This window comes from Leucopleurus acutus, assembly GCF_964270905.1.
Source record: "Leucopleurus acutus genome assembly, chromosome: 4".
NCBI lineage: Eukaryota > Metazoa > Chordata > Mammalia > Artiodactyla > Delphinidae > Leucopleurus > Leucopleurus acutus.
The window spans coordinates 31707418-31729841 of record NC_139146.1 but is presented as its reverse complement, the minus strand read 5'-3'; the positions used below and the strand labels follow the sequence as shown (position 1 = coordinate 31729841).

At 41.8% G+C, this 22424-nt stretch overlaps 1 protein-coding gene across 1 annotated transcript; it reads left to right on the top strand.

The window, feature by feature from the left end:
• Positions 1–449: 449 nt before the first annotated feature.
• Positions 450–21303, top strand: CYP2U1 (cytochrome P450 family 2 subfamily U member 1). The gene is made up of 5 exons (XM_082838486.1): positions 450–969; positions 13035–13670; positions 15854–16015; positions 17188–17355; positions 18106–21303. Exons 1-5 carry the CDS (start codon positions 480–482, stop codon positions 18279–18281), a joined length of 1632 nt encoding a protein of 543 aa, XP_082694612.1. The 5' UTR covers positions 450–479; the 3' UTR covers positions 18282–21303.
• The last annotated feature ends 1121 nt before the right edge of the window (positions 21304–22424 follow it).

Sequence of the window (22424 nt, the reverse complement as noted above, 5' to 3'; positions counted from 1 at the left end):
CCCCTCGCCCAGCTCAGGGTAGAAGCGCTGGTGTTGAGGCTGAGTCGTACGAGGGGCCTGTTGACCTGGCACGGTTTAAGCACTCAACTGACAAATAACACAAGAAATCCGGTAACCAATCAGAGCGTAAGGGTGTGGTGCGAGCATCTTTTTTTTCAGGGGCGGTCACAGCCAAGTCTGACCCAGCGGAGGGGCGCGACCCGGATAGGGCGGCCAACTTCCAGACAGCTTGCCCAGCCTGGTCCGCGGACCGCCACAGCCTGGTTGCGAGCGCGTCCCCGTTTCTTCTCGGGTGTCGCTGATTGGAGGGGCTGGGGAGGAAGCGGTGGGCGCAGCCAATCCGGAGCGGCCTCCGCCGCTCTCCTCCCCGCCCCCGGGCTTCCAGGGTAGTTGGCCTTGGGGCCGAGCACCGGTGTCTGCGTGTGCTCTCCTGAGGAGAGCGGCAGGAGGCTGGGACTGAGGACTCCGGCGCACAGGCCATGGCTTCCGCCGGGCTGCCCCAGGCTCCCGCCGAGGACTCCGCCTGGCCTCTGCGCCTTCTGCACGCGCCCCCGGGGCTGCTGCGGCTGGACCCCACGGGCGGCGCGCTGCTGCTTCTCGTTCTCGCCGCGCTGCTGGGCTGGAGCTGGCTGTGGCGGCGCCCGAAGCGGGGCATCCCCCCCGGGCCCACGCCCTGGCCCGTGGTGGGCAACTTCGGCTTCGTGCTGCTGCCGCCTTTCCTCCGACGGAAGAGCTGGCCGTACCGACGGGCAAGGAACGGAGAATTGAATACCTCGGGCCTGGGCGTGCAGTTGCTCCTGGCAGACCTGGCCCGTGTGTACGGCAACATCTACAGCTTCTTCATCGGCCACTACCTGGTGGTGGTCCTCAACGACTTCCACAGCGTGCGCGAGGCGCTGGTGCAGCAGGCCGAGGTCTTCAGCGACCGCCCGCGGATGCCGCTCAACTACATCCTGACCAAGGGGAAGGGTGAGCTGGGCCGCGGCGGCGGGAGCCTTGGGGGTCAGGGGTCACGGGCCGTGTGAGCGCGCGGATGGGGCTGCAGGTGCGCCGGAGCTGGGGGTTCTGTGCCCCCTGCGGCCGCGCGCACCCAACCTGCCTCACACCTGCACCCAGCGCGGGAGGGGGAGGGCGGCGCTGCCTCCCACTCCCGGTGCCTTTGAGATCCCCTGCAGCTGTGATAGGTTCCATCTTTCCAGGAGTATTCGCTCCTTCCCAGAATAAGGCCTCATTTTTCAGAATGTGTTCCCGACGAGAAACTTCGGCCGTGTTAGAAAGAGAGAGGGATATTTACACCTTTTGCGTTTTGGGTGCCAGAGTTTAAGATTATTTCCCCATAAGATAGGAAGTCCAGAAAACACGATAGGAACTAATTGGCAAACCTAATGTACAATAGGTTTATAGTTTCTGTGATTCCTGCTTATGGAAGGCTAAGTTGGGCAGTTTTGAGCGTTGGTAAACATGTTATCCGCTGCAATAGAATATCACATTTGCCCTTTTTGTTTATCAGTGTTCCCCTTTGTCTTATTGGCCGGCACGGGTCCCAGACTGTGTTTCCGTCTGTGTCAATCCTACTGTTCGGTCAGGTGTTAATTTCTTTTTTTTTTTTACAGCTTTATTGGAGTATAATTGCTTTACAATGGTGTGTTAGTTTCTGCTTTATAACAAAGTGAATCAGTTATACATATACACATGTTGCCATATCTCTTCCCTCTTGCGTCTCCCTCCCTCCCACCCTCCCTATCCCACCCCTCTAGGTGGTCACAAAGCACCGAGCTGATCTCCCTGTGCTATGCGGCTGCTTCCCACTAGCTATCTGTTTTACGCTTGGTAGTGTATATATGTCCATGCTACTCTCTCACTTTGTCACAGCTTACCCTTCCCCTCCTCGTATCCTCAAGTCCATTCATTCTCTAGTAGGTCTGTGTCTTTATTCCCGTCTTACCCCTAGGTTCTTCATGACATTTTTTTTTCTTAAATTCCATATATATGTGTTAGCCTACGGTATTTGTCTTTCTCTTTCTGACTTACTTCACTCTGTATGACAGACTCTAAATGTCTTTCCCTCAGGGAGTTTTTTTCCTCACTTCCGTTCCAGGTAAGTTAGTCTCCCTTGTTAGAACGAGTTTCATTGCACAAGTACTTTTCCTTCACTGCACTTATCAATATTGAGGCTTCATAATTCTGTAACCTTGGCCTGAATGTGAGTCTTCACCACTAGACTGACATCTGGGAAGACAGAGTTATTCCTTGTCCTGCCTGGCACACATAGGAGTCAATAACTATTTATTAAGTAAATGAACTACTACTTCCTCTTCCTGGCATGTGGTATAAAGAGATCCAGGCTTTTCAGAATCTGATGAAGCCAGAATTTTGCATCAGGATTTTAAATGGATAGTAATGATGATCTTAATATTCTAAATGTCCCACTGAAAAATAAATCATACATGTCACAGTTCATACCTTACTCTCTCCGTGTCTTTATACATGCTGCTTCTTCTACCTGGAATTCTCTTCCGTTCTCATGGCTGCCTGGAGAACTCCCACCTCTGCTTTTCTTTTCCTCTCTCTTTTTAAAAAACTTGTGGTGAAATACAAATAACATAAAATTTACCATCTTAATCATTTTTAAGTGTACAGTTTAGTGGCATTAAGTCATTCACATTGTTGTGAAACCATCACCACTATCTCCAGAACTCTTTTCATCTTGCAGAACTGAAAGTTTATACCCATTAAACAAACACGAAAAACCCATTAAACATTTAAAAACTCTCTAACCCCTGGCAACCACCATTCTGTTTTCCGTCTCTGTGAATTTGACTATCCTAGGTACTTTATACAAGTGGAATCATACAACATTTATCCTTTTGTGACTGACGTATTTCACTTAGTATAATGTTTTAAGGTTCATCCATATTGTGGCATGTGTGAGAATTGCTTTCCTTTTTAAGACTGAATACTATTCCGTTGAATGTATGTACCACATTTTGTTTATCCATTCGTCCCCTGATGGATACTTGCATGCTTCCATCTTTAGACTATTGTGGAAAATGCTGCTGTGAACATGGTATGTCTACAAATATCTGTTGAAGTCCTTGCTTTCAGTTCTTATGGGTGTAAATCCAGAAGTGGAATTGCTTGATCATATTATATGTTTAATATTTTTGAGTAACTGCCATACCATTTTCCATAGCAGCTGCACCATTTTACATTCCTGCCAGCAGCAGCCAATGTTTCAGTTTCTCCACATCCTCACCAACACTTGTGTTGTATTTTTTCATACCTGCTTAAATGTCACCTCTCTGAGAATGTGTTCTGTGACCTATTTCTCTATCCTCCCAGGTACAGGTGAGCTACTCTTTTCTCTGTGATACCACTGTTTTCGTTTAAACCCTCATCGCATTCCCTACCAGTCAGTAAGTCTTGTCAGCCTGCTGCAGATATATCTATGTTCTGTATCCATTCACTTCTCTCCATCTCCATCTCATCCAAGCTACCATCGTCTTTCATTTCTTACTCCAGAAGCCTCTTAACTAGCCTGCTTGTTTCTGCTCTGATCTTTTATCCATACAGCAGCCAAAGGGATTTCTTTAAAAAAAAAAAAAAAATGTGAATCAGAACAAATCATGTCGCTTCCCCCACTGAAACCAGTTGTTTCCGACTCCATACTAGACCTACTGTGCCCCAAAGGATCTGGCCTCTGCCTGCCTTTCTCACTTTATCTCTTTCCACTCTCGCTTTATTGTACATTTCAAGTACAGTGTCTGCTCTGGACACACTAAGCTGATTCCTGGAAGGTTGGTGACTGCCTCAGGCTACTGGGTTTTGTCGTCCTTAGGCCTGGGATAACTTAAAAAAAAATTTTTTTTAATATTTATTTATTTGGTTGCACTGGGTCTTAGTTGCGGCAGGCGGGCTTCTTAGTTGTGGCACACATGTGGGATCTAGTTCCCTGACCAGGGATCGAACCCGGGCCCCCTGCACTGGGAGCTCGGAGTCCTATCCACTGCGCCACCAGGGAAGTCCCCTGGGATAACTTTTTACTTGGTTTATTCCTTATCATCTCTCAGGCCAATTGTCACCTTTCACTACTATTTTAGACACTGCCCAATATCACAACTTATTTTATCTCATTTATATTTCACTAACCTCATTCATTAAAAACTTTGAAAGCATTTAGCCTATTACCAACCCCACTTACCATTGGAATGTGAACTCTTTGAGGGCAAAGATCTGGCTCATCTTAACCACTGTATGCCTTCTAATCGGCACAGAGCAGGTAATCAAGAAATGAATGAATGCATGCATACATCTATTGATACATACATACATCTAACATCTGTTAATGCACTTACCACATTATATTGTCACTTTTGTTGCTCATCTGTCTTTTCCTCCTGATTTTTAAAGGTAGGAATTAGATTTTCTTCTTCGAAGTCCTTCTTGGTGGGTGTATAGTTTGGTTAAGAATCTATAAGGCAGTTTCTAAGTATTAGTTGGATCACAGTTTATTATTGGATCCCTCCTTATTTTGTAAAGTCCTGGGAGCCTGGGGTAATCTGGTGCTTCAGCTTCTCAACTAAAGCATTAATTCCTCCAAGAGACAGGACTTTTTAGGTGATGCTGCTCTTGTATTCTGGTGGATATGTGTTGGGCGAATGTGCTGTGAGAAATTTATGTTGCTGGTGAAAATGATTGACAGGAGAAAGTAAAGCAAGAACCATATGTCACAAGGAAAATGCTTGTCGATTTAACTTGGAATAAAGAACAGGCCATCTGAATAGGAAAATGTAGATAGTCAAGGAATCTTTTTTTTTTTTTTTTTTTTTAGTCAAGGAATCTTTTAATGGAATTTTCAAGGGTGAAAAATAAAAGGGGAGAATGTGAGTTTATTTCAAGATGCCCATCGAAGGATGAAGAAGCAGATGAGTTCTGGGTAGCCGTCATAGATCAAGAATTGGATGGCATAGTCATCCTGAAGAAGATAGGCCACAGGAGTGAAAGGCTGAGCGGCTCAGCTCAGCAAGATTTGAGGAGTGCCCGAGCCACCTTCAGTGCTGTTTCCAGTGGCAAGATTGTAAAATGGGAAGTTGTCCAGAAGCAGGATGCATAGACTCTAAGAGAAAGAAAAGTGATATTAAGAATTAGAGGCCAATAACGTTATTAAATGTTTATATTTATTTTTATAAGATATTTGTAAAAGAGTTTTGCTGCTAAAGTTGATGAGACTCGAAGAGAAGGAATATTTCATGACTAGTGATGTGCTGGAAATAGTTCACTTAACACATTGCCATCAAGTTCTAGAATGTAGGGAGGTTATTTATTATATTTGAGTTTTTCAAATTATCATGCTTATACAAGTTGATATTCTTTTTAAGCATGAAAATTATAGTAAGGTAGATGGGCCAGAAAGATGTTCTACATTAGGTATGCCCATCATACTTATTCATCCATCTGATTCTGTTCCTGAGCAGGAATAGTTAATAAAGTTACAAAGTCAGATTAAGAGGTACAACTACTATGTATAAAATAAATAAGCTACAGGGGTATGTTGTACATCACAAGGAATATAGCCAATGTTTTATAATAACTTTAAATGGAGTATAATCTAAAAATTTTGAAACACTGTCTTATATGCCTGAAACTAATATAATATTGTAAATTAACTATACTTCAATAAAAAAAAACTTACAAAGTCAGAGCCAAGGCTACCAAAAGAGTACTTTAAGTGTGGTCTGTTTCTTCTCAAAGGTTTATGCACATCACATTTTTATTATTAAATATTTCAAATATAAAGTGCAGAGAGTAATATAAACTCATTCATCACTGTTCACATTTGCTTCAGATTCATAAACAGTGCATAACTTTATCTGGTATGTTTTTTAAAACCTTACATATGTCATATATTTATAAAGTATCTTTCTACCTCTAGCTTTTGTAATTTATCTATTTCCCTGTTGATAGAAATTAGATTACTTCTAATTTTGAGAGATTTCTAGAAACTTGGAGCAAGAGTCAGAGGAAATTGCAAAGACATGAAAATAGGAGGCAAAAGGAAATTTTGAAGAACTTTAAAAGTACAGGATAGACCAGTCAGGATTGACTACCTCGAAGGGGTACAAGATACAAAATGAAATTAGGAAATAAACGAGATAACTGAATCTTGTAGTAAATGCAGTAAAGTACATATTTTAAATAGTTACATGCTCATTTCAAGAAGGCCTGAATTCCCACTAAGGGGGACACTTATATGACCCTATGGAAGGGAAGGGCAAATATAATCAGTGGATAACACTTTCTCTGCTTCAAGAGAAAGAAAACGTATGTGTGATTAATGTAGAATTGCATCAAATTTAATGTATTTTAACTATTTTTATTTTAGTAATATATGTTGCTTATTGTAAAACATAAAACATGGAACAGGAGTAAAAGAACTCCTTTTAATTCTTTTAAAAAATAATTGAAAATCATGTGTGATCAGTGTTATTTTGAGATAGCCACTATTAACATTTTTATGTATCACCTTTGTTTTAGTCTGTTTGAGCTGCTGTAACAGAGTTCCATGGGCTAGGTGGCTTATAAACAACAGAATTTATTTCTGGAGTCTGAGAGTTCAAGATCAAGGTGCCAGCTGATTGGTGTCTGTTGAGGGCCAGCTTCCTGACTCACAGACAACTGTCTGTAACCTCACATGGTGAAGGGAGCAAGGGAGATCCCTGGGGCCTCTTTTATGAAGGCACTAATCCCATTCATGAGGGCTCCATCCTCATGACCTAACCACATCCTAAAGATTACTTTCAAATACCATCACACTGGGCATTAGGATTTAACATGAATTCTGAAGGGACACATTCAATCTGTGGCAGCCTTCTAGTATTTTTTTTTTCTATATGTACAGGTAATTTAAAAAATATATTTGCTTCCTTGAAATGGAAACATATTCTTCACACTCTTTAAAATTATTTTTATCACTTAAAGTATTATGAATATTTTTCCATATTATTGAATTTTCTACAAAGTTCTTAAAAACTGTACAATATTCCTTTGTGAGAATGTATCATAGTCAATTTAGCCTATCCTTTGTTTGGTTTGAGGTAGATTTTTGTTTCAGCCATCTAGCACCTAGTCCTCTGACAAGAGCACCCCCTTCTTCTGAGTAACTCTGGCTCCACCACCCTTTTGTATCCATTAACTGTGGTTGGAATGGGAGATGCCATATCTTTACATGAATTCCCCTCTCTGACCACAGTGATTAGTCAGGGAATAGACCCCTGATCAAAGGTGATTTGATCAGAATATCTCACCTCTTTGTGATGGTAGTGAGTCTGTGGGCTGGACACAACTCAAAAGTTCATAGCTACAGATCGATCCACACATAGTTTTGGGGTAAGAATTGATACTTGTGGCATAGTTTGGAAACCTCAAGCCAAATAATAAATGTAAAGTATTCCAAATTGGTATCAACATGGAATACCTGACTGAAACATCTGAGTCCTTCCCCAGCGTTTTTCAGGTTAGAACTAGAGAATAGAGGGCTTAGAGGGCTTTTCTCGCCAGTGGTGAAAATGGGAGAATGGGCATCTCAAGATAGCTCCCAGTTCTTGGAAAAGCTGGTTCACAGTAGGAAAGAATGAAGTCAGTCAGGAAGAAAGAAGTGAAAAATAGGTGCAGAGAGGAGTTCAGTGGCATTTAGTCTTCTCCAAGGTGGTAACACCCAGCTCTTCCTGCTTTTTGGTTCCATCCACAGCCTAACTGGCCTTTTTGCCAGACTCGCTTGAGGGTATGTTTTTGTCATTCCCAAACAATAGTCCTGGTTTTTGCTTTGGAGCCATGTTTATTTTTCAGTGTTATTATCCTCCTTGAGATGAAGTCTTTGTATACATCCATTGTATACATTCAGGGCTAAGAATGGAGATGTCAGCAACTACAGGGTATGCCTGAACCTCTTCCAAACACTCCAAGACTCTAAGCCAGCGGTCCTCAGCCTTTTTGGCACCAGGGACCAGTTTCGTGGAAGACAGTTTTTCCACAGATGGGGGGGTGGGGTGGTATGGTTTCAGGATGATTCAAGCACATTACATTTATTGTGCATTTTATTTCTATTATTATTACATTCTAATATATAATGAAATAATTATACAACTCACCAGGAGGCAGAGCTCAGGCAGTAATGCAAGCGATGGGGAGCAGCTGTAAATACAGGTGAAGCTTTGCTCACTCACTCACCACTCACCTCCTGCTGTGTGGCCCGCTTCCTAACAGGCCACGGACTGATATCGGTCCGTGGCCCGGGGCTTGGGGACCCCTGCTTTAAGCCATTCTGGCTTCATGACATGGATATTTTGTAACGTTTGAAACCCTGAGGCCATTAATTCTGTCCCTGCCTCTCATCCCTGGCATTCTCAGGCACTGTCTCCTTGGTCAAGTCTTATCTTGCACTTCATACCTGTCAGATTGTTGTCAAATACCTAATGCCCAGATATTAGTCTCTTTTGAGAAGCCTCCCTCCATTTCCTTGCCTTATCTAAACCTGAATTTTTCCCTGAAGATAATTCAGCCCTCTTGAAATACTGTACCCTCTTTAACTTCCCCCAAGTTCTTTATTTTTCTAAAATGTGCCTTCATACACATCCTTATTTACAAATGAAGTATCGCTCAGATGTCCTCTCTGAGAAGTACTGCTTTCCCTCAGCTGACATGGTGCTTTTTCCTTTGTCTACATTGCAACTTCAATACACCTCCAACATACAACATTTAATACAATGCATTCCAACAATGCAACATTCAATATAGTCCAACATAACAACATTCGATACTGTACATCCCAACAGTGCAACTTTAGTACAATCCAACATATAGCATTCAATACCGTACAGTCCAACAATGCAGCATTCAATACCATGCATTCCAACTGTGCAACTTTAGTGCAATCCACCATACAACATTCAATACAATATGCAACTTCAATACAGTCTAACATACAACAGTGTATTTGAGTTGTTGGTTTATCCAGCTCCTCACAAAACTGGAAGCATCTTGAGAACAGACTGTGTCTTTTAAATCTGTATGCCCTTAGTATCTGGCATGTAGGGGACTGTAAGTAAATATTGAAAAAACTAATAGAAAGAAGGCATTTATTTCTAAATTTGAGTGTACCTAACAATGTTGTCTAGCATACATATGTACCTAACAAGGTAGATATATACACTTTTTAATACATTTTAATTTTATATATTTATATATCTTAATTTTAAAATATTTTATATATTATGTATAAATATCTATATAGCCATGATATATATCTACAAGTAACAAAAACTTACAGAACTGAAAAAAGGAATTGACAAATGCACCATTAGTGCAAATTATTTTAATGTAAGTATTTGAATAGTTGATAGATCAGGCAGATAAAACTTTGGCAGGGATAAAGAAGATTTGATTCTGACAGTTCTGTAGCTTTCTCTGTTGGAAAGAGGGCCCTGTACCCAACAATTGCTTATATAAAAATTCTTCTCAATTTTATTTGGAAATTTTATTAAAATTGATCACATACTAGACTAAAAAGCTAGCCTCATCAATGTCAAAAATCATCATACTTCCCTGGTGGCGCAGTGGTTGAGAGTCCGCCTGCCGATGCAGGGGACATGGGTTCGTGGCCTGGTCTGGGAAGATCCCACATGCCGTGGAGTGGCTGGGCCTGTGAGCCATGGCCGCTGAGCCTGCGCGTCCGGAGCCTGTGCTCTGCAATGGGAGAGGCCACAACAGTGAGAGGCCCGCGTACCGCAAAAAAACAAAAACAAAAAGAAAAACAAAAATCATCATAAGCCAAATTAATCTAGGTGGCAAAAGAGAATCATAATAGAAAAAAATGTTTATACTTTTTTTAAAAAGATTTATTTTATTATTTACTTATTTATTTTTGGCCGTATCGGTTCTTAGTTGCAGCATGAGGGCTCTTCGTTGCGGCGTGTGGGCTTCCCTCTAGTCCTGGCGTTCAGGTTTTCTCTCTCTAGTTGTGGTGCACAGGCTCCAGGGCACATGGGCTCTGTAGTTGTGGAGCGAGGGTTCCAGAGCGCGTGGGCTCTGTAGTTTGCAGCACGCAGGCTCTCTGAGGCGCGCGAGCTCAGTAGTCGTGGCGCGCATGCTGCGTGCTTAGTTGCTCCGTGGCATGTGGGATCTTAGTTTCCTAACCCGGAATCAAACCAGCATCCCCTGCATTGTAAGGCAGATTCTTTACCACTGGACCACCAGGGAAGTCCCCAAATTTTTATACTTAAAATGCATTGAAAAGACATGCACACAATACTGGTGGACTGCAACTAAAGTGGTACCCAAAGGCAATTGTGCAGCCTTAACTATCCTTTATTAGGATAAAGGTCTGAAAATTAGACAGCTAATTTTATATATCTGAAAAAGAACAAAAGAATAAAGGTAAGGAAAAAAGAAGAACATGCCATTATAATTATAGACAAATTCTTCCAGAGAGAAGGAATACACCATGGCTCATTTTAGGAGGTGAGTATATCCAGACAAATACATTATGAGAAAGGAAATTTATAGTCCATTTTCATGTATGAATATGAATTTTAAAAAACTTAACATATTAGGAAACCAAATCCAACAATGTCTTTAAAAAAGCATAAAAATATCATAACCAAAGTTGGATTTATTCTTGGATTGCAGGTAAGTCCAATTATAAAGAAGACAATTTTCAAATTAATCTGTAAGTTAAATGCAATTTCCATCAAAATCTCAAAGGTGCTTTTTTAAAAATAGAACTTGGCAAGCTGATTAAAGTTTGATAAATATGAGTAAAGAGCCAAGAGTAATCAAAAAACAATTTTGAAAAAGAACAAGGTGGTGGCGGTGGGGACTTCCCTAGTAAATATTAAGACTTACTATAAAGTCTATTTAGATCTTATTATAGAGTAACAATAGTTAAGACAGTGTGCTTTAAGCACAGTCATAAATAAATACACCAGTGTACAATATAGCAGACTAGAAAACCTATAACCTGAGCTGCCTGTGTGCAGCAAATGTTGTAGATCAGTAGAGAAAAGGAGAGGCTGTTTCATAAATGGTGCTTGAACAATAGGTTATCAAAATAGGGAGAAAAGTGGATTCCTTCTTCACAATAAGTAGGAATACCTAACATAAATATAAATTCCAGGTAGGTTATAGAGACTTAAATGTGAAAAAGCAAAATTTTTAAATTTTACAAGAAAGTAGAGAATGTATTTATAAACCTGTGGAAGGAAAAGATTTCTAAAGTAAGACATGCAGCACAAATCACTAAGAAAAAGATTGAGAAATGGAACTACCTTTAAAGCATGTTTATCAAGTAATAGCATTAAAACATGAAAAAGCAATTCACGTGATAGGAGACAATGTCTGCTATGCATGTAGAATATATAAGAAGAAGAAAATTGCACAGTTATTAAGTACAAATCACAGAATAAGAAACCTGGCCAGTAACCATATGAGAAGCTGCTCCAGCCCACTGTAACAATCAGGGAAATGTACATAAAAATCAGATGAGATGCATTTCAGCCTTCTGATTGGCAAAAATAAAACGTTGATGACTACAAAGTGATAGTAACTATTTGACAAGAGATCATTCATGTACTTCTGGTGTACTCTCCACTTTGGAGAAGAATTTGATAATGTCTAGTCCCATTGAAGGTGTACATATTTTATGACGCATCAATGCACTCTTAGCAATGTCTTCAAAATTCTGATGGAGGGGGAAATGTACAATAAATACATTTTCGAAAAATGTTTAGAAATTTGCCTCTGATGCGTCCTTTCCCAGGAAGCTATTAGAGAGGATGGGCTTCAGCAAAATACAGGAGTGAAATAAGGTGAAGACATAGAATCCAGGAAATGAATTCAATACAGGAGGGTCAAAAAAATTTTCTAAATGATGTCAAATGGAAGTCACAAAACACCTGAACAAAAGGCCTAGAAAGCAACATCAAATTTGAGCAGATGTGTGGAATATTCGAGACAGGAAAATGGAAGTGACAGGTCATCCAATACATTTGACCATGTGGATATTTCTATTGAGAGTCATTTTATATAGGTATCAAAGATTGTGAGAAGACATAACCACTGAGAGAGGTCTTTATTTCATTCTCAGCTGTATTCACAGCATCCCAGTGTCTAGCACATAGTAGGCATTCAGAAATATTTGTTAAATGAATGAAGCATGTCCTTGAAGGTAGCAGGAATGAAGTGGATGAAAAATGGAAGGAGGAGAGCTGGCTGAAACAATAAAGCACACCATGGAAAAGAGAATGAAGTAAGTGACAGGAAACAAGGAAAATTTGAGAACAATCTGATACAACATCTGGGAGCAATTCTTTTGGGTTTGATGGTGGAAGATGTATAACATAAGTGAGAATCAAATAAGATGTAGTTGTGAATGCCCTTGAGTTCAGATGTTTTTAAATTAGGGCTGTTTGCAACTACAGACATTTTAGATTACCTGCCAGTTATTTGATCCAAACTTTGATGGCCAATGGGCTGTTGATTTATTCAGTTCATATTTAACAATCTCCTCCTTTGTACACAGCACTATGCCAGAAGTTTGGATTTTAATGATGAGCAAAATCAGATATTGTCCCTGCCCTCATGTGCAATCTGTTAACCATGCTTATCCTTCTGTTCACATTTATCTAGCCTGAAATATTTTCTTAGTCTGTATTCACTCTTATGAAAATAAGGTTTTGAAATTTACACTAACTCTAGAAATGGAAACTCGTTTCATTTCACCAGGAGTTAGTATATATAATAATAAGCTTTATAGAAAATTTTCCTAATCAAATTGGATATGACTTTTGTTATTATAAACATACACTATCTTGATAACTAAATTTTGCTAGTCATTCTTGGCTGGTGATCTCTATCTGTTTGTATATGAACTTTGCACAAGTGACTTGAGAAAGACAAATACCCTTCATGGTTGGTCCTGTTGAGTATTAATTATCAAGCATTGCTCTTTCTTACCTTCTTCCCTTGGTGTCCTTTTGCAGGGATTGTATTCGCACATTATGGTCCAGTCTGGAGACAACAGAGGAAGTTCTCTCATTCAACTCTTCGTCATTTTGGCTTGGGAAAGCTTAGCTTGGAGCCCAAGATTATTGAGGAGTTCAAATATGTGAAAGAGGAAATGCAAAAGAATGGAGAAGTCCTCTTCAATCCTTTCCCCATTGTCAACAACGCTGTCTCTAACATAATTTGCTCTTTGTGCTTTGGCCAGCGGTTTGATTACACCAATAGTGAGTTTAAGAAAATGCTTAATTTTATGTCACGAGCGTTAGAAATCTGTCTGAACACCCAGCTCCTCTTGGTCAACATATGCTCGTGGCTTTATTACCTTCCCTTTGGACCATTTAAGGAATTAAGACAGATTGAAAAGGATTTAACTATTTTCCTTAAAAAAATCATCGAAGACCATCGAGAGTCTCTGGATGTAGAGAACCCTCAGGACTTCATAGACATGTATCTTCTCCATGTGGAGGAGGAGAGGAAAAATAATAGCAATAGTAGTTTTGATGAAGATTACTTATTTTATATCATTGGCGATCTCTTCATTGCTGGCACTGATACCACAACTAACTCTTTGCTTTGGTGCCTCCTGTATATGTCACTGAACCCCGACATACAAGGTAATAAACAGATGTTTCCTTTATTCATGGCAAAACCAGGATATATTCTTTTTCATTTCCATTTAAATCAGCAACCTTTGTGATCCTGTGGCTCCTGTCAGTAAGCAATGTCTTCAGGCTGGAAAACAAAATGGAAATACTTGCATCTCATAGGGAATGGGTAAGGTGTTAACAACGAAACTCCAAGTTTCTAGACAGTGGCACTAAGATCACAGCTTGCTTGAATCTGCTCTAAATCTCTACAGGTCTGATTCTGTGTGAAATCTATGATGAAGAAAGAACTTTAGAGAAGACTATTTTAGAGTTGAAGAGAGTCATAGTGATCATCTGAACCCATTCATCTTTTTTGAAGATGAGACCAGAGGCCCAGAGAAGTTCTGTGATTTTCACAAGGTCACGGAGCTAGTTCCGCCACATCAATACCAATAGGTAGTGAATTTCAGTGGAAGTTCATAGTGGAAGGATACAGGAGAGAATAGTGTATTCATTTTCTGTTGCTCCTACAACAAATAACCACACAGTTAGTGACAACACACATTTGTTATGTTACAGTTCTATACATTAGAAGTCTGACACATGTCTCAGTGAACCAAAATCAAGATGTTGGCGGGGCTGCGTTCTTTTCTGGAGGCTCTGGAGGAGAATCCATCTCCTTGCCATTTGCGGCTTCCTTGGCTCATGGCCCCCTTGCTCTATCTTTGAAGCCAGCAATGTTGCATCTCTCTGACCATTCTTTCATAGTCATATCTCCCTCTGACTCTAAACTGGGAAAAATTTCCAATTTTTTTTTTTTTTTTTTTTTTTTGGCTGCATCGGGTCTTCGTTGCTGTGCGCGGGTTTTCTCTAGGTGTGGTGAGCTGGGGCTACTCTCGTTGTGGTGCGCGGGCTTCTCATTACGGTGGCTTCTCTTCTTGCAGAGCACGGGCTTTAGGCGCGCGGGCTCGGCAGTTGCTGTGCACAGGCTCTAAGGCGCGTGGGCTTCAGTAGTTGTGGCTCGCGGGCTCTAGAGCGCAGGCTCAGTAGTTGCGGTGCACAGGCTTAGTTGCTCTGCAGCATATGGAGTCTTCCCGGACCAGGGCTCGAACCCATGTCCCCTGCATTGGCAGGCAGATTCTTAACCACTGTGCCACCAGGGAGGTCCCAGTTCTCCAATTTTAAAACCCATGTAATTAGGCTGGACACACCCAGAAAATCCAGCATAATCTCCCCATCACAAAGTCCTTAATTTAATCACATCTGCAAAGTCCCTTTTTACCAAATAAGGTAGCATATTCACAGGTTCCAGGGGATTATGGCGTGGACATCTTTGAGGGACCATTTCCTGCCTACTATAGATGGGATTGTGCCTACCTATATTCATTAACTATTGATGAGTAACAAATTATCCCAAAATTTAGCATCTTAAAACAACAACCATTTATAATTTCACATAGTTTCTGAGGATCAGGTGTCCAGGAGCAGCTTAGCCTGGATGGTCTGGCTTAGGATTTCTCACGAAGTTGTAATCAAGATGTTGGCCTGGGGCTACAAACATCTATAGACTTGACTGGGACTGAAGGATCCACTTGCAAGATGACTCATTCACGTGGCGGCTGGCTGCAGGTCTTGCCACTTGGAACTTTCCGTAGGGCTGCTTTACTGGCAGCTGCCTTCCCCCAGGATGAATGACCCTAGAGAGTAAGTGGCCAAGACAAAAGCCATAGTGTCTTTTATAACCTAAGCTCAGAACGGTCATGCCATTGCTTCTCCTTTATTCTGTCGGTCACATAGACCAATTTGGAACAGAGTGGGAGGGAATGGCACGAAGTTGGGAGCACCAAGAAGTGGGGGTCACTGGGGGTCATGTTGGGCTACCACACGTTGTCACAGGTAAAAGCTTAGAGTCAATCAGATGTTGATACGAGAGAATAATTCCGAGTGCTCCTGAATCCAGAGTGCTTTCCCCTTTGCCACTCTGTCTGTTCTGCCATCGTCCTTCAGAGTCCCAGGCTGGTACAGGGTCCCTGGGACCAGCTGCCTCCACTGGAATATCTGATCAGCGTTTCACTTCACTGAGGCCAAGTCAGGCCTGTGCTGCCGACGTATCAGCTGTGTGGATATGGTGATGGGAAGAGTGTATGGGAGGGCAGTCTCTCCTGGCTTATCTTTTGGATTATGCTTTCCTTTTTGTTTTTTCTGTATAGAAAAGGTTCATGAAGAAATTGAAAGGGTCATTGGTGGTGACCGTGCCCCCTCCCTCACTGACAAGGCCCGGATGCCCTACACAGAAGCCACCATCATGGAGGTGCAGAGGCTGAGTGTGGTGGTGCCACTGTCCATCCCTCACATGACCTCAGAGAAAACAGGCAAGTCCAGGGCCTTCCTCCTTGGAACGCCCTCGAGGGAAGCCCGTCCCCTTCATCCAGAGGACTTGAGGTGAGGTTGTGGCAAGCATTTGTTGTCATGGATAATCAAATGACCAGAGGATGCTTCCGCCTCAGCTGTCCCTTACTTGGTGTACCGGCTGGCGTTCCAGCCCTGCCTGTTTGGTAAATAGCTCTCCGGCCTTCAGAGCGTGCACACTTACACTGGTCAAATTATGCTGCCGTTTAAGGTGGCTGTGCTGGCAGAAAAAGACTCCAGAATTAACAAAGGCCCCTCTCTGTCCTCCTGTTCTTGGAGGCCCGAAGAGCTAGCCTAATTATGACATTAAGGAGTTTAACTGGGAATTATTCTACTTCATTTTTTGCGGTTCTGCAACTGAAGCACAAGTATTAAAGAATTAGAAGAGCCCATCTGATTCTGAAGGCACATGTTTCAGCCTTTCACCTACAGTGACCTTGACATTTAGGCACTCAGACTCCCTGTAAGCATCCCTCATAACAAGGAGTTTTCGTCCTCTGGAGATAGCCCGTGATGAAATGGGCTTAAATCTAGTTATAAGACAGTTGTAGGAGGCAATCACTTATAAATGACATTGGATCACTTAACAGTTTCTTTGGTGTAAATTAAATATAAGGTGTGTGCAGTATCCTTGGGGCATTGTTTAAAGTGCATATGAACTTGTCAGCTGGTATGAACCAGCATTGACTTCCCTGTACATCCCTTTACCTTAGTTTACCTTCTTCATTGTATTGTGTCACATAAAAGACTGGGAACTGTAAAATTGTATACAAGTATTAGGAATTTGTAATTCTTTGGGAAAGTTCACCTGAAATGCCTTATGATTCCCGTTTTAATGTTTTCTCTTAATTGTAATGTTTTTATCATTTGATTTAATTGATTAACTCAACATCCATCAGAGCAACTCCTGTGCCCTGTGTCAGGCTGGGTCCTGGGAGGGTATGGAGAGGATGCCAGTTGATAAGGTTTTGCCTCTGCCCTCAAGTACCTCAAAGTGTACTCTCAGCAAATTAAGAAGCTAGATATGTAACTAGTTTTTGTTTGTTTGTTTGTTTTTTTAGAGGGTGATGTTTACCAAGAGTTATTAGTAAAAGCATGTTGAATGATACTGTGGTTTCGTTTTGTTTTGTTCTAGTGCTCCAAGGGTATACCATTCCTAAAGGCACGATAATATTACCCAACTTGTGGTCAATACACAGAGACCCAGCCATTTGGGAGAAGCCAAATGATTTCTACCCTAATCGATTTCTGGATGATCAAGGACAACTTATTAAAAAGGAAACATTTATTCCTTTTGGGATAGGTCAGTTAAACTTTTATTTTCTTAATGGCATAATTTTAAAAAGAAATAGAACCAAAAGAATCTTTTGTTATTTCATGATACTCTTTTAAAAATGTTTCTTTCTTGGCAAGCTAATATAAGAGAGAAATAATTTAGATAATGCATCTCCACTATGTTTATTTCAGATTTTAAAAACAAAGTGAAAGCAATTGGTTTTAAATCTTTAAATATGACTAGAAATCTTCCTTTTTGAGTTGTCCAGGTGATTGTTTGAGTCCCAGGGAACTGTTGGAGTTAAGAGCAGCTTTTGACCTGCCTGAATGGTGGGTGAGAGGGTGGGCTCTCTAATCTCACCAGTCCCTCTTTTAGGTTCCTAGATTAGGGCGTGTAGCCTTCTTTCTGTAGAAAAGGAATGCTCCAGAGATTCTTATTTGATATCTTTTCTCCTTAATCTTCCAGATAAGAGCAAGGAAAGAGATAAGTCAGCATGGAGGAGACAAGGTAGCCCACCTCATTGGCTCCGTCTCTAGTTCCTATCTAGAATGTGGATAGATTTTTATGAGTAGGAGTTAAAATGTGAACTTGGTATGCAAAAATTCTGATCAGCATAGACTGTGGGAAGCCACGGGGTGTATGTGGCAATTTTATTTCAAAACTCCCTATGTCTGCCTTTAAAACACTCAATTTAGAAATTTCATGAATTTATCCCTTTTGAGGTAGGAAAAGGGCTGGTATTATAATCCTTACCTTTTTTCCTGGTCTCATTTTTAGGGAAGCGGGTATGTATGGGAGAGCAGCTGGCAAAGATGGAATTATTCCTGATGTTCGTGAGCCTCATGCAGAGTTTCACCTTTGCTTTGCCTAAGGACTCGAAGCCGATCCTGACTGGGAAATACGGTCTAACTTTAGCCCCACATCCGTTTAATATAATCATTTCAAAGAGATAAAGAACATCTCCAGGAAGAGATGGTGCAGAGAATGTAAATACATGTCCTTCTAAACAGATCCTTCCTTCTGTAATTGACTGCGGATCCAGCAACTCTGCAGGTCTAGGTTAGGCTTGGATTAGAGAGAGATTGGAAAGAGGGTAGAGCACGTGGGACCTTTCGTCTCGGAGGGTTCCTCAGAAGGAAACTTCAGCCATTTTAGTAATGCACGTGACTTGGGGGATGGTGACGAAAGTACTGGATTCGGAAGCAGGGGATCTGGATTTTATTCCCAGCAGCCTCCACCAATGAGCATTTCTTCTCATCCCTCAGTGCCTCAGTCATTCCACGTGGAAAATGACGGTAACAAAATTTGACTTCTCTCTCTGTCTTGGCATGAATGATGGTCAAACGCTCCATCTTTTCTGACATCACCAAAGCACTGTTAAGCTCTGGAGAACAAATTCAGGAGGAGGAGGAAGACCTACCTGTTTAAGACCCATGACAACATGAAAGTGGTGTTCAGACTTGAATACTTCATCAGAGGACGTGGGTTTAGGGGACAATGAATTAGAGCTTTTCTTGTTTATTTATTTTTTTACTTAATTTCTTTTTGGCTGTGTTGTGTCTTCGTCACTGCGTGGGCTTTCTCTAGTTGCGGTGAGCAGGGGCTACTCTTCATTGCCGTGCGTGGGCTCTCATTGCGGTGACTTCTCTTGTTGCGGGGCACAGGCTCTAGGGCACACGTGGGCTCAGTAGTTGTGGCGCACGGGCTTAGTTGCTCCACGACATGTGGGATCTTCCTGGACCAGGGCTCGAACCCGTGTCCCCTGCATTGGCAGGCAGATTCTTTTTTTTTTTTCTAATTTTTTTTTAAATTTATTCATTTATTTTTGGCTGTGTTGGGTACTCATTGCTGCACGCGGGCTTTCTCTAGTTGTGGCGACGGGGTCTACTCTTTGTTGAGGTGCACAGGCTTCTCGCTGCAGTGGCTTCTCTTGTTGCTGAGCATGAGCTTTAGGTGCACAGGCTTCAGTAGTTGTGGCACGTGGGCTCAGTAGTTGTGGCTCATGGGCTCTAGAGTTCAGGCTCAGTAGTTGTGGCGCACGGGTTTAGTTGCTCCGCGGCACATGGGATCTTCCCAGACCAGGGCTCGAACCCATGTCCCCTGCATTGGCAGGCGGATTCTTAGCCACTGTGCCGCCACCAGGGAAGCCCTAGAGCTTTTCTTGACACAGATCTTATGTCGGTTTTGGAGGACTTGTTTTGTTATTATCTTTTCGTTTATGATTTTAGTTTTTACTTTTTGTAGACATGCGATGAAGTGGACCCTTGTTTAGTATGTTGAGGAAAGGTTATTGTCTGAATGTATACGTCTGCCTTCTATTTCAGCTACATGAACAGTGAGCCTAGCTGAAGAAGTGGCTTCATGGCAGAATTCCTTTCTGCTGTGTTTACTCACAAGGATGTAGCTCTGGCTTTTGACTTGAGCCCTGAATAGTGAGCTCTGGAATTTTAATACTGGGATTTATGAGAAAAGGATTCAAACTGTACTGAACATTCCTTAACTGTTCTTCCTGCCACCAGGCCTAATGTATCTCATCCTTGAAGACTTGCAAAGACAGGAAGGCATTCTTAATTTTTTTAAGATAACTAAATTGTTTCTTAATGAATAAACTCCCTCTAAAAGAACAGTTCTCAAAAAAGGTAATGACGTCTTTCAGGGGATATTTGGAAATATGTGGGTGTGTTTTCAGTTATCACAGTGATGGGGGTGCTAATGGCTTTTTTGTTGCCATGAGGCCAGGATGCTAAATGTCTGAGCAGTCCTAGACAATGAAGAACTGACCTGCCCAAAGAGAACATGCTCCAAAAGTGGCTAGCCCTTTTCTTTATTCTCCCATTATACTCCTTATATAGAAAGAATTGTGAAAATAATATAAGCAACTGTACTTTTGAGCCTTTCCTCATGCTGGCACCATACTTTATGCTTTACTTGTGTGCTTACATAATTCTTAAAGAATGTTTAGTAAGAGGATGCCATTCTGTAGCTGATGGAGCTCAGGCTTAGAGAAGTTACAGCCTACATGTAGTTAAAAAGTACCGCTGTGCATTTCAAACCTACCAGTCTTTGTAATTGGAGAGTTCTTCCTGTACCACGTCTCTATGCTGCCCTCTGCATTTTCAATGTGGATAAATGACATACAGGCCAATCTTTAGGTGCCTTGAGGATTTTTGTTAATTAAAAAAGAAAAACTAAGAACGAAATGCATAGGCACTGTGAGTGAATGGAGAGGTTGTTATAGAGACTTTATTTATTGTTCATTAATTAATTTTTATTTTTGGCTGCATTGGGTCTTCTTTGGTGTGCGCAGGCTTACTCTAGTTGCGGTGAGCAGGGGCTACTTCTCATTGCTGTGGCTTCTCTTGTTGCGGAGCGTGGGCTTCAGTAGTTGTGGCACGTGGGCTCAGTAGTTGTGGCTCACGGGCTGTAGAGCGCAGGCTCAGTAGTTGTGGCGCACAGGCTTAGTTGCTCCGGGGCATGTAGGATCTTCCTGGACCAGGGCTTGAACCCGTGTCCCCTGCATTGGCAGGCGGATTCTTAACCACTGCGCCACCATGGAAGTCCCTGGAGACTTTAGATGGATGATGCATGTGTGGATTACCGTGTACCATGTGCAGGGTAGTTTGTTCTGATCTGGAATTTCATATGCTGCGGAATTGCACTAATAACTTTGCATTAGCAAGTTTATTACTCTTCGATTTATACATGCATTTTCAGTACCCCCTAACCAAACAGTTTGTGGCTAACTTGAGAAAAAAACTCTTCTGTGAGATTATGTTGAAATCAGATGTTTATTAAACTTTAAAATGTAATGCCTTAAACTGTAGCACTTTTAAAACATCTGTTTATGGCAAATCACTGAAAGGACTGTTAATGCTTCCCTTGCACATGTTGATATTTTACGATTTTTTACTTTATGATGTATTTGAAGTGTAAAAATAATAGTACTTTGTTTTATAAGTTTGCCTAATACCTACTTTTTAGTCCTCATCATTAGCATGATTTTTGATGCTTATATTAAACTTTTAATTTTAACTGAGATAGTGTCATGTGTGGTTTGGGGGGTTTTGTTTTCTTTAAATTGCTAAACAAAATTCTCTTTTACCAGATGTCAAGTTAAGAAAAGGAAGAGGGAATAGACTTCCAAAAAGAGGGAGATGGCCACATATAATATAAGCATGATCTCTAGACAGGAGGATAATTGTTTTAAAATATCCTCTCAGAGGGCTTCCCTGGTGGCGCAGTGGTTGAGAGTCCACCTGCCGATGCAGGGGACACGGGTTCGTGCTCCGGTCTGGGAAGATCCCACATGCCGCGGGGCGGCTGGGCCCGTGAGCCGTGGCCGCTGAGCCTGCGCGTCCGGAGCCTGTGCTCCACAACGGGAGAGGCCACAGCAGTGAGAGGCCCGCATACCACCAAAAAAAAAAAAAAAATATCCTCTCAGAGCACAGTTACTCTCAGGACTGTAGCACAGCCCAAGCTTCTTATTTCCCATGTCAAAGTCCAGCATTATTTGAGAGAGGGATGAATCTACATAAGCCCATTGTGGCAAAATATCGAGTGCTTGTCTCTATTACACTCCTTAGCTCAGGAAGAAGAGTTTTCTAAAATACCCGAACCTATGGATTTTTCCTATAGATGAGCCCACTGCCGGCTTTTTCCACGGCCCAGTCTTCCTCCTGAGGCCACAGTGCAGAGGTCACCTCCTGAGGGACGGCTTCTGCTAAAGCCCTATCTAAAGTGGCCTTTCCTGAGAACACCCTGCTATGGACTGAAAGTTTGTGTGCCCCAAAAATTCATTAACTGAAACCTGATCCCGATGTGATAGTATTTGGAGGTGGGACCTTTGGGGAGTGATTGTGTCATGAGAGTGGAGCCCTCATGCATGGGATTAGGATCCTTATAAGAGCCCAGAAGGCTCCCTGCCCCCTTCTGCCATATGAGACTGCAGTGCAAAGACAGCCATCCATGAACCAGGAAGCAGGCTCTCACCAGACACTGAATCTGCGGATGCCTTGATTTTGGACTTCTAGTCCCCAGACCTGTGAGAAGTAAACTTCTGTTATCTGTAAGATACTCAGTCTATGGTATTTTGTTAT